This window comes from Maylandia zebra, linkage group LG23, assembly GCF_041146795.1.
Source record: "Maylandia zebra isolate NMK-2024a linkage group LG23, Mzebra_GT3a, whole genome shotgun sequence".
NCBI lineage: Eukaryota > Metazoa > Chordata > Actinopteri > Cichliformes > Cichlidae > Maylandia > Maylandia zebra.
The window spans coordinates 15,460,785-15,477,652 of NC_135188.1; the positions used below are offsets into that span (position 1 = coordinate 15,460,785).

Genomic DNA, 16,868 nt, shown 5'->3' on the forward strand with positions numbered 1-16,868 from the left:
AATCTAAATGTCTGAATGTTTTAGTAAATTTCTACAATATAAATGTGATGTAGCTGTAAATATGTTGTAGTATTCCCATAAGTTATCCTAATAACAAACCGTGGGTAACACAGGAAGTCAAAGCTGTCCTCAACATGAAGAAGAAGGCTTTCAGGAGCAAAGTGAAGGAGGAGATGAATTCAGCACAGCGGGAGGTGAAACGCTGCCTGAGGGAGGCAAAGGACACCTACAGGAGGAAGGTGGAGCAGAAGTTGGAGAGGAACAATATGAGGGAGGTCTGGAATGGTGTGAAAACCATCACAGGCCACAACACCAAGAAAAGCACAGTGGGGGGGACTGTGGAGAAGGCAAACGAACTTAACAACTTCTTCAACAGGTTTGACCAGCCCACAACCCCCCCACCCTCACCTTCACTACAGAGTCCAATCCCCACTCTCCTACCTCCCTCGCTTCCCCCCCTTCCTGACACCATGACACCCCCCTCCTCCAATCCCTCTCTCAGCAGCAAGACATCTCCCCCCCTCCCCTCTGCCCAAACATCTCCCAGTGTCACAGTGGATCAGGTCAGGAGACAACTGAGGAAGCTTCGCCCCAGAAAGGCAGCAGGCCCAGACAAGGTGTGTCCTAGGATGCTAAAGGCGTGTGCTGCTGAACTTGGGGAGCCGCTACAACGAGTCTTCAACCTCAGTCTGCGACTGGGGAGAGTGCCCGCCCTATGGAAGACATCCTGCATCGTCCCGGTCCCCAAAAAGAACCGGCCCAATGAGCTGAATGACTTCCGACCGGTGGCACTGACGTCACATCTTATGAAGACTCTAGAGCGGCTCTTCCTCAACCTCCTCCGACCACAGGTACAACATGCCCAGGACCCACTACAGTTTGCATACAAGGCGGGTGTCGGAGTGGAGGATGCCATCCTGTACCTCCTACACAGAGCCCACTCACACCTGGATGGGGGAAAAGGCACGGTCAGGATACTGTTTCTTGACTTTTCCAGTGCCTTTAATACCATCCGGCCCTGTATGCTTCAGGAAAAACTGAACAGGATGGAGGTGGACCCCTGCCTGGTGGCTTGGATCTCCGACTACCTCACCGACAGACCACAGTACGTCAGGCTGAAGGACATCACGTCTGACACAGTGGTCAGCAGCACAGGAGCACCACAGGGAACTGTGCTGTCCCCTCTTCTCTTCACCCTGTACACCTCTGACTTCTGCTACAACTCTGAATTATGCCACATTCAGAAGTTTGCAGACGACACAGCCATCATGGGGTGTATCTGGGATGATCAGGAAGAGGAGTACAGAAGTCTGGTGAGGAACTTTGTCGCATGGAGTCACACAAACCACCTGCAACTCAACACCTCAAAGACTAAGGAACTGGTTGTGGACTTCGGGAGGTCTAGAGCAGGTCCACTGCCGGTTCAGATAGAGGGGGAGGAGGTGGAGGTGGTCAACAAGTACAAGTACCTCGGGCTGTGGGTGGACAATAAACTGGACTGGTCATGCAACACAGAGCACCTGTATAAAAAAGCCCAAAGCCGACTGTACTTCCTCAGGAGGCTGAGGTCTTTTAACATCTGCAGGAAGCTCCTGAGGATGTTTTACCAGTCAGTGGTTGCTGGAGTACTTTTCTATGCTGTGGTGTGCTGGGGGAGCAGCACAGCAAAGAAGGACTCATCCAGGCTGGAGAAACTGATCAGGAGGGCTAGCTCTGTGGTCGGCATGAAGCTGGACACTCTGGTGACAGTGGCAGAGAAAAGGACATTAAAGAAACTGATGGACATTATGGACAATGCCAGGCATCCTCTGCACACGGCCATTAACAACCAGAAGAGTCTGTTCAGTGACAGGTTGCTTCTCCCAAAGACAAGAACTAACAGACTTAAAAACTCCTTTGTCCCACACGCCATCAGACTGTTTAACTCCTCTCTGGAGGGGAGAGGGAGGGGAAACAGGAGGACAAAGGAGGGAACAACTAAGCTGTAGTGCCTCTTCACCTCACTGTGCAATACCTTTTGTGCAATACTTTTGTAAATAGTCAACGGTGCAATAGACTCAATACTTGAAATGTGCAATTCACTTGTATTTTTATTTTTATTCCTATTTATTATATTTATCCCCTTCGTATATTTTATTTATATTGTCTCTGTATTTATATATATATGTGTGTATAACTCTGTAACTTCTGTCGGTGCTGTGCTTTTTTGGAAATCGAATTTCCCAGAGGAACCCACCCGAGGGATTAATAAAGTTCTATCTAATCTAATCTAATCTAATCTAAGTAAAATAGAGGGGTAAATGTAAAAAATAAATAAATGACTAAAAAGGGGTAGAAATCAGTATTTGTGCTTCAGGCATATATGAACATATCTATTCAGTATAGGTTTACTATTGCATTATGTATTTTTTTTCTGTGCAGAGCTTGATTAAAGTCTTGGATTTAAAAAAGAAACATCATGTAGGGTAGATTTAAAACAGGAACAAAACTGTTTATGAAATGCTGGTGCCATCCTTGCTTTTTAAAGAATGTGTTCTGTTAAAATGTGTTTTTCTCACAGCGTCTCTGGGTCGGATTTACAATGAAGCATCCAAACTAACAAAATGTTTAAGAGTTAGTAGACCAATCAAAATGTGGGAGACTAGATATATAGTAACAAACCTCCTGTTGGCTAAATAACTAAAGCTGAGTTTAAAGGCAGAGGGAAACACTGATGATCACACAAGCTTTGTTCGGGGTGAGATGGCAATTAACATTTGTTAAGTTTAAATTTGTTGAGTTAAACATATAAATAAAACTTAACTGTAGTTTGTTCCCCTTAAGTGCAAATAGTGTTAGGATAATTCTTTTTACAATTTATGTTTTTAAAATATAAATCCTGTTTAATTTTACTAGTGCGATTTACAGATTCGCCTAGGATCCGGTTTGATCCAAGAGGAGAATCAAAGCCCTTGGAGGGTTTCCTCAGAAGGGGCATAAGGTGTAACAAATCTACCAAATCAAATATGTGGAGCTGTCCGCTGTAGCGAGCCCTTGTGAATAGCTGGGGAAAGGATTTCTTCATTTTGCCATGGTTGGGCCTCCATATTTTCGCGTGAGCGTACAGAGGTCTTTATCGATTCCACATATCCAGCCACGTGAGGGGTTAAGCTAATCCAAAGTCGGTTAACTGGCCTCTGATGTGTGTTATCCGGTCCCCGCTTCGGTTTTCTAACGGAATAATTGACCTGCTCGTGTCCGTGTGTGATTTAGTAGACTTGACAGCCACACACCTGTGACACCGCATCTCATTAACATATCAATGCGCAGTCACAGCCTACCTGCTAATTAAACCGGGAAACCGCCACTTATTGTTCATGAAGCGCTTGGTGAGATAATTTAAAATAACGGGGATTATTTCACTGATGATGAGCTGAAGTCACGCAGACCTTTTTTTTTTCTTTTTTATCGCAGCTTTGTTGCCATAACAGCGTGAAGCCGTGGTGCTTTGCAGTGATTTTTTTTCCTCCGGAGGTTTTGCTGCCTAACAGCGCCTCTTAGCTGTTCAATGTAAATCAACGTAAAGCTCCGCATCGAGACGCTTATTGCTCGATTTCGGACTTGCCTTGTATAGTCAACAACACGGTCTCCTGCCAAACAGCCACGGCTGTCACACGCACGCGTGAAATCTGACGTGATGCTCTTGCCACCGTCCCATTCAGTCGCTTGTTGGGATCCTCCCTTCAGACAGTCGTGCGTATGCGCTGGTAAAGAAACGACGGCATTGTCAGAGCGGTGTTTAAACAGAAACGACCAGTTAACAGAAATCAATCAATAGGTAACGTGATCCGGGCTGATTTCCTGCGGCAATGTAAAGATGGCGAGAGTGCTCCACAACTTGCTGATATTTTTAATCAGTCTTGCGCTGAAAATCAGAGTTTTGGGGTATTGGTCATTGATATACGGTTATTGTGCTCTTTGCGCCATCGTAGCCCTGCTGAAACTTTGGTGGAACATCGTTTTAAGGCCGACAACAACCTTCCAATGGGTGATTCGTGAAACTCCCCCGGCTTGTCTGAATGACACGTCCTTGGGAACCCACTGTTATGTTAGGATCAAGGTAAGAGACGCGCACGCACTTGGACATGAAAGGTGTCTGTAAGGGTAACAGCCTTTGTGTGTGTATGTGTGTGTACGGACGCCAGGGTGTTCACGTGTAAAAAAAGCAAAAAAACCCGCCTCAACACCTTTCCGCCGTGTCGCGTCGTGAAAATCCAAACGGGGCCCGATGTTTTAGCACAATCTCGAAGCGTCTGTTTGTTTTTGCGAAGCGCTTCTATTTGTTTATTTGTAATGTTTTTGGTGGAGTCAAGGCTTGCTGGCGCGGAGCTCAGGTGGTGCTGAAAGAACAGCTCCTCCGCCTCACGTCTCTGCATGCAGCGTGCTGCCAGCCTCTAACTACCAACCTACAGTGTGTGTTCAGGATTATGTAATTAAAATATCAAAGCATGTCCCGATGTGAGGGGTGGAAGAATTATTCACATCCTAGACTTCGGAATGACTACCAACACAAGATGTACTTAAAGCATGACAAGTACAGCAGCGTGTACCTGTCATTCTTATATTATGGGATTGTCATTAGTAACGTATTAATATAAGAAGGAATTCTGATCTACTTCATGATCTGTTGGAGAATAGCAATGTGTTTAAAAATAAATGTTCCACAAAAGTAGCAGAGAATGACAAATACCTTAAACAAGTACTAGAATACATGTACACTGTTTTAGCGCAAGAACACTCATATGTGCCTGTTAAAGCATGTGCTTCTTAGTCATAAACCAAAGTTTTCCATGAGCAAATGAATCTGATCTGCAGTGAGCACAGTGCATGAAGGGTTTGGTTGAAAACAACACGGTGCAGGGGAAATAATTAAAGTGAACAGAATAAATCTGCTGACGTGTAACCATACAAGAAAGAAAAAAGTACTGCAAGTATATGTCCATGGAAGCAGATTACTTTACAGAACCATAAAATTGCAAATAAAATTTGATCAAATATTAAAATGAATTGGGATGAACAGCTAAATATCCATCCATAATACCATTCATCCACTCCATCCATTGTTTCCACTTATCCAATTCAGGGTTACGCCGGAGCCTATCCCAGCTGTCATAGGGCAGGAGGTAGGGTACACCCGGGACGTGTCACTAGTCCGTCACAGGGCTGATACAGAGAGACAGGCAACCTTTCACACTCACATTCACACCAATAGCCAATTAGAATCACCACTTAACCTAAAATTCATGAAGTTAGAGTATCCAGAGGGAGCTTGCAGGCATGGGGAAAATATGCAAACTCTACACAGAAACCCTCTGCTGTCCGGAGGATTTACTGTGATGTGACAGTGCTAACCACTGTCCCACCATGTCACAATGAGAGGCTAAAAATAGTAAGTAAAATTCAATATGAAGACGGGAAAACCTGCATTTCTGCTCTGTCTGTCCAGCTCACTGACAGTGTCAACAGAAAAAATAATATTTATAACTATCCTGCTCACACAAAGAAAACTTGTACACATACTCAAACACATTGGAAAGATCAGCACAAATCCTGCTGACCATCCAAAAAGCACATCACTCAGAAATCTATCCTAATATTTGCTAAATCTGCAGAGACTGTGGTTTTCTGATATATTCAGAGAAAGATCCTCCAAAGCACCTAATCCCCACTAAATAAAAACAGAGAAGCTTTTCTATCTGACACTTAATAACACCTCAAGGTGGGGATTGTGGGGGATTGTCTTTCTCTTTAAATAGCCCAATAATATTGCTTTCTTTGTATTTGATTTGTTTTATAATAGACTCTAGTCCAAGCAGTAGCATTTTGAAGTGCGCTAACACCCATTTCATTTCAACATGTGACATAAAATTCATCAACAGAATTATAAAACTATATGTATTAGAACAAAATCATTCAATATACAAGTACCTGTCTGATACTCGGTTTTCTTAATATAATGATTACTGCGGATGTTATTTCGCATCACCTGCAATTTGATCCTAAGTGTAGCCGCGAAGCCTCTAAACCAAGCAGAGCAAGCACAATAAAGTGACCCTGAAGTTTCTTGTTACAATGCTTCGTTTTGCTAAATAGGAACTAAATCTGCCCCCACTGCCTAAAAACAGAAACACCTTTGGCTTCTTATTATCTCACTTGAGCTATTGAACTTCATCAAAAACAATCAATTCAACTTTATCAGCTGACTTTGACTCTAGAATATGCCCAACTTAAATCCATCTTAGCAACATGTCTGTAGAAGCAGGAGTTTGGTGATATCACAACTAAGGAAGCAGTCCTGCATGTAGCTTACACAAGTGTAGTGCAGGAACCTGAAGCTTCAGGTGGGTTAAGGACTTTAGAGTAAAGTAGGGGACTTTTTGTGTCAGCCCGCTATTGCGCAGCTTTCCTCTTTGCTTCTGTTTAATGCTGAAATCTATTTCAGCTGTTGTAGGGTGAGAGGAAGGTTACGCCCAGAGCAGGTCACCAGTTTATTGCAAAGGTCTAAGCCGTATTTTCCTGTTTTTGATTCACCTGACTGCCTTGTGTAGAGATGCTTCAATAATCTCAAGCCTACAATGCGCACTTAAAGTATTTGTTGTTCTTTCTCAGAACCCCAAACAGTGATATATGAGAAAGAAAAGCAAAAAAAATAAAAAAAAATCCCCACATTTCTGAGGCACAGCTTTGATATGTTTCTTAAAAAGATTTAAAAAATCAAACCCTGTTAAATCTAATGAACTTCCAACTATTTAAACACAAGTGTTTACATTAACTTGTTCTTCTTCTCTACTCTCACTTTTTCCATCAGATGGAAATATTGTAGGTGTCTTCTGCATAATTTTATTTATCTTTCATGAGCCTTTAGTTTGACATATTGGGGACACTGCTTGTCTTGTCTTTAAACTTTCAAAATGAAACATTTGCATATTATAGCACTTTAGATTATTTAGGAAGATTAAATGTGGATGTAAGAAATGTGGGCAGGTGTTGTCATAATTTTCTTTTGTGTTAAAATTACACATGTACATTTAAATGTCTACAAACATTTCCTGAAGGAGTCTTGAAGTTTGTTAGAGCACTTAGTATTCTGCAGAAACAAATTCACAAGAGTGTTTCAGGTCCAGTAAACATGATTTTACAAGCTTGTGATACACTGATTCTTATTTAATGGCTCAAAAGAAAACGAGCTATTCCTGTCTTGTTTCCCCGTAGTAGTTTTCCCTGCAGCTCCCCTCAGTAACAGTCACTTAGGAGCGCTGGCTTGTTCCGTTGTGTTCACTAAATGGCTTTGGATAAAAGTGACGGCTGAAGTGTTCATGTGCAAATGTGTCTTTGTGTGTCTTGTTTCTGTGCAGGAGTCTGGCCTCAGGTTCCACTATGTTGCTGCTGGTGAGAGAGGAAAGCCCCTCATGTTGTTTCTGCACGGCTTCCCTGAGTTCTGGTAGGTCAGAGGCAAATCAGGGTCAGAGTAACAGTAAAAGCTTCTCTAAACCAGACTGTAAGATGTTGTGTTGTGCAGTTGTATTTGGTATTTGCTGCATTGGTCATCTCTCTAAAATTTCCATTATGAGGATTCCTCCCTTGCTCAGCAGCAGTGTTAAATCTCTGCGATCTGGCTGTGGGCCTGCAAAAACAAATCCAAGCCAGCAGAGAGGAGTCCTCATTCACAGACATGATTTGCCATCGGGGGAAAGGGGTCCAAAGCATTCAAGCTCTCTTCCTCCTGATATGAAATGAAAAATGATGTTGAGTGTTGCGTCTGGATCAGGGCCAAAGAGCTTGTCAAGAACTGTAAGCCTGTCCATATCTCTAGCATGCTATCTAAGCTGCGGACAGGACAGGGATTAATTAACGGTAGAGGGGAGCTCTTTCTGCTTCACTTGACATATCCTTCAGAGGAACGATGAAACTGTACTGAGGTGCTTGGAAAGAGTGCTTTTTAAAATGTGCTAATTCCCTTTCAGAAATAAGAAAGATGAGACTTTGTGTTCAGGAGGGGGATGGAGGGCTGCAAGGGGCTTATTTTCCTTCAGCCCTCTTCTGTATTCAAAGATCTAAGGGTTCAGAGCCGGGATCTTATCCTGACTCATCAGAATCACAGGCAGGGCTCTGCATTTAGCTTTTCCCCCCGTTACTCGGCTGAGGAGGAAGAGGACAAGGAGGAGGGGGGCTGACAAGATCTTCAATTAGGAAGTCATCCCAGTCCACATCAGTGGGCGGATTAGAATCTAAAACAGCTTCTATTATCCAGAGGTGACCTTCACTCAGCTGGAAAGAAAGCTGAGTGCTAGTTTCTAAAAGAGAGTTTGCAAAGTTGGTTTGTAAGAATCGTAATCGCGGGGAAAGGCCTGTGAACACACTTGCGTAATGTGCTGTTTGGACTTAGAGACCCCAGATGTTTAACAGAAAGAGTCTGTGTCATAGACTCTGGGACTGGAGATAAAAAGACAAACAAGAGGCTTTCCATTTTGTTAACTTATCCTTCCTTGCATCTTCTCACCTTCTGTGGCCTGGAAATTATATTCCTTCAGCTATCAGTTCCTTAATTGCTCCTGAAGGAGAAAGAAAGCTTGTGGAGGAGCTAGGAGTGAGGAAGCACAGGTGTGTCCTAAGCAAAAGTCATTTATCAAGAGGCATGATGGATAAATGCCGTACGTCACCATAGAAAACATAGAGTGTTTACTTCGTTGTGCTTCTCATGCTAATCCTGAGAAGAGACGCGAGTTCAGAAAACAAGGGAAGTTGCTAGAATTGTGAAAAACACACATATTTACCCTGAAGAGAGAAAATAATTTATTACGCAAATCATCCATATGTCCATACCTTTATTGCTACTTATTCAGGTCTCTGTCAGACAGCAGTTTAATCAGAGATACTCAGATCTCGCTCTTCTTGGCCACCTCTTTCAGGGGGACACTGTCTTAAGCCAGCCAAGAGATATAATCTCTCTGCCCTGGGGTTTTCTCCCAGTGGGACATGCCTAAAACATCTCTAGGAATTAAGGAGGCATGCTAGTCAGGTGCCCGAAGCACCTCAACTGCCTTGTTTTGAAGTGCGATGTTGCTGTCTAACTACATTAGGAGAAATGGAAGAACCCCTAAAAGAGGAGAATGGGCTTTAAATCCACCATAGTAGAAAATGAATGAATGTTTGAGCAAAAGTAAGACTGTAGAAGGGGTTCATAAAGTGTTTTAGGCACAAATTACTTTCTTGTTCCTTAGCTGTATAAATGACACATTATCTTTACGCTTTTAAAGACATTAAACACTGTCCCCGTTATAAGGTTTCTTTGAAGGTTTGAAGTCTAATTTTAGATCCGTTTTGAAAGCTTTTGATAATTTGTTACATAACTGTGATTTTGTTTTTACCTACTTATGTATTATATGTAATATAAATGTCAATAAACTTAAATTGAAAAATCTCTATATCCATGAGAAACGGGCATTAACCTGCATCGTCTTGTCAATAATACTTGTCAAATGTGTGTGTGCCTCAGGTTTTCCTGGCGTTACCAGCTGCGTGAGTTCAAGAGTGAATTTCGTGTGGTGGCCATCGACATGAGGGGCTACGGGGAGTCCGACCTGCCGCTCTCCACTGAGAGTTACCGCTTCGAATACCTGGTCACGGATGTCAAAGATATTGTGGAGTACTTAGGTGAGGAAACACGGGAGAACTGCGTGCCTGTAATCTCGGAATCAGTCCGAGGAGCGGAGAGTGTTTTGACAGCTACTTGGGTCAAAAATAAACTTGTTTATCAATGTTACGCCGTGGACAGCCTTCAGGCCTGCAGCACGGCATGACAAACTTCCTGTGACTCATTCTAAGTGAGCATGGGACACTGCAGATACAGAGCCCAAAGCCTGCTGACTGCGTGCTAACACTGGCAGGCCTGAGGTGGTGTGCACATACCAGCTAATGATTATCTGGCCAGAATGACAGTTTTTGCTCTTTAACTGGCCAACGTATCTCAGTGTTTTTCCTGTCATTTCAGCACGGCTTACACACTCTATCAGGTAATCTGTCTCAGCCCTGAAATGTCGCTGAAGATTGTGTTCAGTGGACATGAGCCCTTTCATTCTCCTTCACACCTGTCGCCTCACATCTAAATGTGTTAACACGGCTGTTTCAGTGTCAATTACAAGGAAGCCGAAAAGGTCGTGTCTTGATTTTCCTGCATAGTCTTTGAGGTGCTTTCTTCAATCTTTTCAGTATCAAAGAAAATTTCTGTTTTATTACAGCAATATTTTACTGTAGGAGTTCTGTAGATCTGGAAACGCAGACACACGGTTAAAATGAACCAAAACGTGGGCATGAAACTCTGTCGGTCGCACTCCTCCATGGTAGCCAAACACAAATGGAAGACACACGAAAGGCAGAGGAACTGTTAGCAGCATTTTCATTTCAAATGCAGTTTGAACTTAAAATATAGAGCTTCAAATAATCTCTCTAAACTGCTGCCTACAACCTTTCTGGTTATCTGACGCTCTTGTTCTTGTCCATTTAAGTTTCCTTGTAGCACTGTTGAAATTTCCAGGACTCAGCAAGTACCTAATAATCAAAGATGAATCAGTTAAATGTGACAGAAGAAGGCGTAAACATTGTTAAACACTGACGTAATTCTGCCTTTTAAACTTTTCTGAGGTAAACAAATGAGGAGTGATCATAAAATTTTGCAACCCAAACCATAAAAATTTAAAAAAAAAACCTATCACTGCTGAGGAAAAGCTATTTCCTCAGCAGTGATACAACTTTACCAGCCCTACTTTCATTTTCAGATCACTTTCCTTTTTTAACACCTGGAGTTGGTGAACTTTGTGATCACATCATGTGTTACATTTACATGTTCATTACTTCAAAGTCATTCATAGGTAATATCTGGCTCTTCAGTTTAGTGTTATGTTTCAAAATTTCTTTTATCCTTCAGGTAGTGACTGGATGATCAAGGATTGGAAAAGCAGTCAGGAAAATGGAAGGATTAAACAAAGCTTTCTGCAGCTGCCTGTTGCAGCTATAAATCGAATCAATGAGAGGTGAAACTCGACCACAACAGTCAAGCTGTGGCCTGTAACATCAAAACATTAAGCTGAGAGGTTGTGCATCTTTGAAATGCTGGAAGGAACTGCAATCAGTCTGTAACGCTCTGTGCACTGCACAAATTAAATTGAACCATTGATTTTTTTTTTTTATATTGTAGCTTTTTAAAAAGCCACAAGTGTTCTATCACGATGTTTTGCATCTCGTTACATTGTTCTGGCTGTCCCGGTCAATTACCTAACAGGTTTTTGGGAGCTAAGCACTCAGTCATGCACATTGCTGAGCAAATCACTTAATGGTCATTTCAGTGGAAGAAGGAAAGCACTGATTGTTTGATAACTGCTCTTCTCTAATCTGTGATCAACTCTTAGAGCCAATGAGAGCCACCCAGCTGCCTGCATTCACAGAAGACATGTTATGCTAGTTACCATGTCGGTAGCAGATTTCAGCGTTTTCAGTAAACTGCTAACAGCCCAAAAGGCGGACAGCCGAAAGAGCCGTGGTGCTCTGTTATTTTCCAGATGTAGTTCCCCGTCTAAGATTATAGACTCTTCCTCTGTAGCATCAGCAACATCAGTGGGGCCTGCTGGGGTGATTCATATTAGTAGGTGTAAATGGTGCGACCTCAGGTAAGGGGATCAGTTTGTAGCAACTGCAACAGTAATGTGATCAGACTGAAGCCTTGACTTTGGTCAGCATTTGGCTGAATGTCATGAAATCCATCCTTTGATGAGTGTAAATGTCCTCTGAGAAAGTCAACAGTGATTTTCAGGCAGTGGCATTTTTAAAAAAAATTTTTTTTACACAATGGACTGTATCAGTGTAACAAAGTGGCTAGACCCTGTGGCATCACCCACTGTGTCAATTTGGGGCTTTTTATCCTCTTTTTTTTTTTTAACCGTAAGGGACCATTTACGAACCAAAGGGCCAGTTGCATGAATCGTATTTACCATTTTGCAGCTATAGCACAAGCACAGCAGACAGCTATGAAATTACACTGATGTAATTTCGCTGGGTGATTTTTTGGTTTATATATTTTTTTTATTTTTCGGATTTAAATGAAGACATCTGACAAAATGACCATTGCATTTGCCAACAAGTGTTCTGTAGCTCAAAACGCACTCCAGTACTAAATATATTATGACTTAAACATAGTAAAATAATGCTGCAGACACATCCAGTTCAACCCAACAAGAGTTCAAAGTACCCCACTGACATCCTGTATGTAAGAAAGCAGTCGGTATACAGCTTCAACCAAAGCCATTAAATCCTCCCTGCTGCTGCTCACTATGTTGGCTTCACTTTTGAGCCACAGAGATTGTTGCTTAGGTTTAACGTTAGAATGGACTTCCAGCTTCCTTCATTCGTGTTTTATTTCTTCCAAGGTTACAACAGATGTTGCCTCGTTGGCCACGACTGGGGTGGGACCATAGCGTGGCTGTTTGCGATTCACTACCCCGAGATGGTGACAAAACTCATTGTTCTCAACTGTCCGCATCCGTCTGTGTTCACAGGTATGATTTCAGGACGGTGTGCTGGAAAATCAGTATTCTCCACGCTAATTAGAGAAGCTCTGGTTTGACTCTTGGGTTATTACTGTAATTATTAATGATAATTAGGAAGTGTTATTACTTCAGTTGCATGTTTGCATCCATCTGGCAAATCCTCCTCTGCATTAAGTGCAAGTTGATGAGACACTAATTAGAGGAGGCTAATATGAAGCTGGAACAGCTGGTTTAAATGGTGCAGACAGAGAGGCACCTGAGTTATCATGTCCACAAGAAACCTGCCCTTTAATTATGTCGAGAAACTAAATGTCCCCTTTCTTCTCCTTTCCTCTCCTCCAGATTATGCCCTGCGTCACCCGAGCCAGCTGCTGAAATCCAGTCATTACTTTTTCTTCCAGCTGCCCCGCTTCCCAGAGCTCATGCTCTCCATCAATGATTTCAAGGTGGTCTGTTGTGTGTGGACTTTCAATGTCAAGGTCGTGTGTGGACGTGCATGTGCAATAGTGTACCTCGCACATTACGAGCAGTGTCTATTTTTGGTGTTTACATCAGGTCAAACTGCAGGAAATGTGTGGATTACAGATTATTACAAAATAATATCCGGATTTTGAAAATATTGTTAGTAATTAATCATTTAATTTCTTATTTTCTCAATTTTGTTATCTTCTTCTTCCCATTGTTTAAAAGTAATTGTACTTAATATTATCTTGTCTTCGTGTTAGAAGATTTACAAATACACACAGTTTGTATTTTATCTTTCAGTGATCAGATTCTAGTTGTTCTCTCAGTATTTCCGGTGCTTGATTATTCCCGGAGTTTGATGTGAGATTGCCACTGTTCTCATGTCTGTTCATTAAATATTAAGCAACAGCTGGGAGCTTAGCTTACCTTAGTTAGCATGTAGACTGAAAATAAAGACTAACCTGACTCGGTTCATCAACAGCTAATTAACACATAGCACATAGAGCAGTGCCTCGGGTTATTTTTTGTAGCTACAATTTACAGACTACTAAACACCTCATACGCAGTTAATCAGTTGTTGTGAAAGCAAAGACACAGAGAAAATGCTGATGTGTTGAAACGAGGACAGCTTGCTGTGTCTGTGTGTGTATTGCTGTTAGTTTAAAACAATGATAAACACCTCAAACCAAGTCTTTCCTTTTTGTAACTGCCCAGATTTCCCTGCAGTTTTCACCACAGGCTGAGGATTTCTACAGTATACCATCATTGATTTGCACACCACACATGCAGGAAATAGAGAAAAGGTGAAAGGTTAGCCAAAATATGACAAACACTGATCCAAACCACCTCAAATCTCCGCTTATTGTGAGTTTAATGTCACTGTAAAACTAAAAACTACTTTCTATTTAAATTCCTTGTTTTATAATTATTTAAGCATTTCTAAGACACTGGTGTTATATCACCTTGTATAATCAATATGTCAGAGTTTTGCTAATTAAATGAAAGAATGCTGCCATATGCTCGCGCTGGTGCACAGCATGCAGTGTCGTCGAGCCAGCAGAGAGTCAGAGAGCCAGAGCTGTGACTGAAGGTCATCAGAGCTGATTTCACCACAGAAGTACCTTTTCTGACTCGCGTTACAGCGACATGGACGTCCTTCAGTGAATGCTGTCTAGATCAGAACGTACCGCCCATGCAAACCTCACTCAGTGTTTGCTGCTGTGTCTCTGCTGCAGGCTCTGAAGGCTTTGTTCACCAGCCGCAGCACAGGGATCGGCAGGAAAGGCCGATGGCTCACCGCAGAGGATCTGGAAGCCTACCTGTACGCACTCTCACAACCGGGAGCTCTAACAGGAGCCCTCAACTATTACAGGAATGTCTTCAGGTGGGGAATTCACTCAGCCAAGGATGGATTATGTGAAAGGATTTTTAAAATCTCTATATAACAGTGATATGTCATATGTGTTAAGCAAAATCTGTATGATTTATAAGATATCAAAGAATAATATTAAAGCTAAAAAGCTGTTAAAAACACACCAAATAAAAGTTTGCTCTCTTACATTAAAATAGGAATACTGAAGATCAGCAGTATGCACAGTTCAGTTCTAAACATTCAGAGAAAGCGCTCCACGATGAGGTGCAAGGACAGGCCCAGTGTTTTGGCACCACAGTCTCAGCTGTGACTGCCACGGTCATGTCAGCTGCAAAATAAATGAGCAGTAAACTGCCAGACACATAGCAGAAAATAGCTGTTTTAAATGTTTTTTACTCGTTGAGTTTTTGTTCATGCTTGAAAAGTAATTTTCAGTTGTGTCAGTTTAATAAACGTCATGTTCTACGCTCCAAGGATAAACGAGGTTTTTGTTGTGTAGTTTGCATTTAGTAGCACCATCTACTGTCAGAACTCTGGGGGAACAGAAAACTGAGCCTCTACTTCTGTCAGTGCTACAATACTGTCTCATATTCACATTCACATCTTTCCTACACGTTTACTGGCAAACAATGGTCCGCATAAACGAGATCGAAGAAAATCTCAGTGCATGCAATTTTGACATGTGACCTATACATGCATGGCTGAGCGGGCCATCTGCTCCCTTCTCAAGCAATGAGTTATCTCAGAGTAGCTTTTGTATGCTTACGTAAAAGAAATCTCAGTGACCCATGCCCACTTAGTCTGTCTGTTCGTGGATAGCATACCTAAATGCAGAGGGGACAAAAATAGGTGAATGCGCAGTCAACATTCAGCCATCCTTTTAAATGTATATCTGCTTTCTGGTCTGAGACAGGATGGAGGCTGGAGGACGTCTCGGCAGAAGCGTGCCGTACTGCATGTGATGTTTAACAACTGTGATACTACAGAACAGGATGTTAAATTAAGACCCAGGTGCTGCGGGTCCATCGGAAATCTGGTACATGACATGAATGGACATGAATCCCTCCATCCATCCATTCTCTTCCACTTATCCTTAACATGGTTGTGAGGAGCTCGGAGTCAATCCTAGCTACATTAAATATAGTTTAATGTTGCTGGGATAAATATAGTTTTGTGAAGTTTTTGTGCCGTCTGAGAGAGAAGTACTCTGTCGGGATAATAAGGTACTCTGAGGTCGTGTGAGATACGATGAGGCTTGATTGTTCTGAACTTTGTATGTAAGGAGAAGGATTTAAAATTAAATTCTGGAGATAACAGGAAGCCAGTGAAGAGAATATGGGACGAATGTGATCAACTGAAGGCTTTTCATGTCGCTCCTTTCTTTCTGTAGCTCCCTCCCTCTGAGCCATAACCACGTCAGGTCTCCGGTGCTGCTGCTGTGGGGAGAGCGGGATGCCTTCTTGGAACAGGAAATGGCCGAGGCTTGCCGCCTCTACATCAGGAATCATTTCCGTCTTAACATCATTTCCGGGGCCAGTCACTGGCTGCAGCAGGACCAGCCCGATATCGTAAACACCCTCATATGGACCTTCCTCAAGGAGGGCGAGGGACGTAAAAGCTACAGGAACTAAATCCACAGCGAGGCCTCCTCCAGCACCTCTCCTCTCCCCACTCACTCCCTGGAAGCCTGGAATGTGCCTGTGACACCAAGCAACATAGTGATAATGCAATCATTCTTTAAATCTTTCACATGTTTCAGATATTTTTTAAAGAAGTCAGCCGTAAAGGAAGAAATCAAAGCACACTTCACCAGAGAGGACACCGAACAGTACGCGTGACACATATTCAAGATGTTTTTTGCACACGACATCCGCCTTAAAGTTTGTCGGTTTCAGCATTACAAATGTGTGGCAGAATCTCCTTTGTGACTTGTATTGTGTGGTGCCTTTTTAACTTTCGAGCTGTCGCAGTGTAACGATGTCCTGCGAGACTGGGGATGTGGCGTCGCCTGCTATACTTGTGTGTTTCAACGGGTCGCTCCACTCCACTTTGGGCACAGTCCTTTGGGAGGCGTAACCCTCCCACTCCCTTTATCAGGTAGTGTTGCTGAAAAAAGCTTTTTTTTCCCCTCGAAGATTAATGCTCAAATGTAGAGAATGTTATCTTCCTGTATAGAAATGTCAGTGATGGTTGACTATTGTACTATTTTGTATCTCTTCCTACACACTGCATTTTGAAATTCACTGAGCCAGGTCTACACCATTTGATTTTATAAATAAACTAAGTGTCAAACTGTCAGACTTCACTGCTTTTTAAAAAAAAGATAATAACGGATTTGAAGTTAAAAGCAGAAAACCTCCAGATGCCCCTCTGTGTGTCTGTTACTGTCTCAGATTTAAAAAGAACTACCAGAAATAGCAATGGATGCTCTGTTAAATATAGCACAGAGCTGA

At 42.4% G+C, this 16,868-nt stretch overlaps 1 protein-coding gene across 1 annotated transcript; it reads left to right on the forward strand.

Annotated features, from left to right (window-relative positions):
* The first annotated feature begins 3,571 nt into the window (after positions 1-3,571).
* Positions 3,572-16,708, forward strand: ephx4 (epoxide hydrolase 4). The gene is made up of 7 exons (XM_004552888.3): positions 3,572-4,099; positions 7,395-7,480; positions 9,536-9,693; positions 12,459-12,587; positions 12,921-13,024; positions 14,279-14,427; positions 15,806-16,708. Exons 1-7 carry the CDS (start codon positions 3,857-3,859, stop codon positions 16,044-16,046), a joined length of 1,110 nt encoding a protein of 369 aa, XP_004552945.1. The 5' UTR covers positions 3,572-3,856; the 3' UTR covers positions 16,047-16,708.
* The last annotated feature ends 160 nt before the right edge of the window (positions 16,709-16,868 follow it).

Excerpts from the sequence above, each read along its gene's own strand:
- ephx4 (XM_004552888.3), top strand. The coding sequence starts at position 3,857 with ATGGCGAGAGTGCTCCACAACTTGCTGATATTTTTAATCAGTCTTGCG. Across the intron at positions 4,100-7,394 it reads ACTGTTATGTTAGGATCAAG|GAGTCTGGCCTCAGGTTCCA; the intron begins GTAAGAGACGCG and ends GTTTCTGTGCAG. Across the intron at positions 12,588-12,920 it reads GCATCCGTCTGTGTTCACAG|ATTATGCCCTGCGTCACCCG; the intron begins GTATGATTTCAG and ends CCTCTCCTCCAG.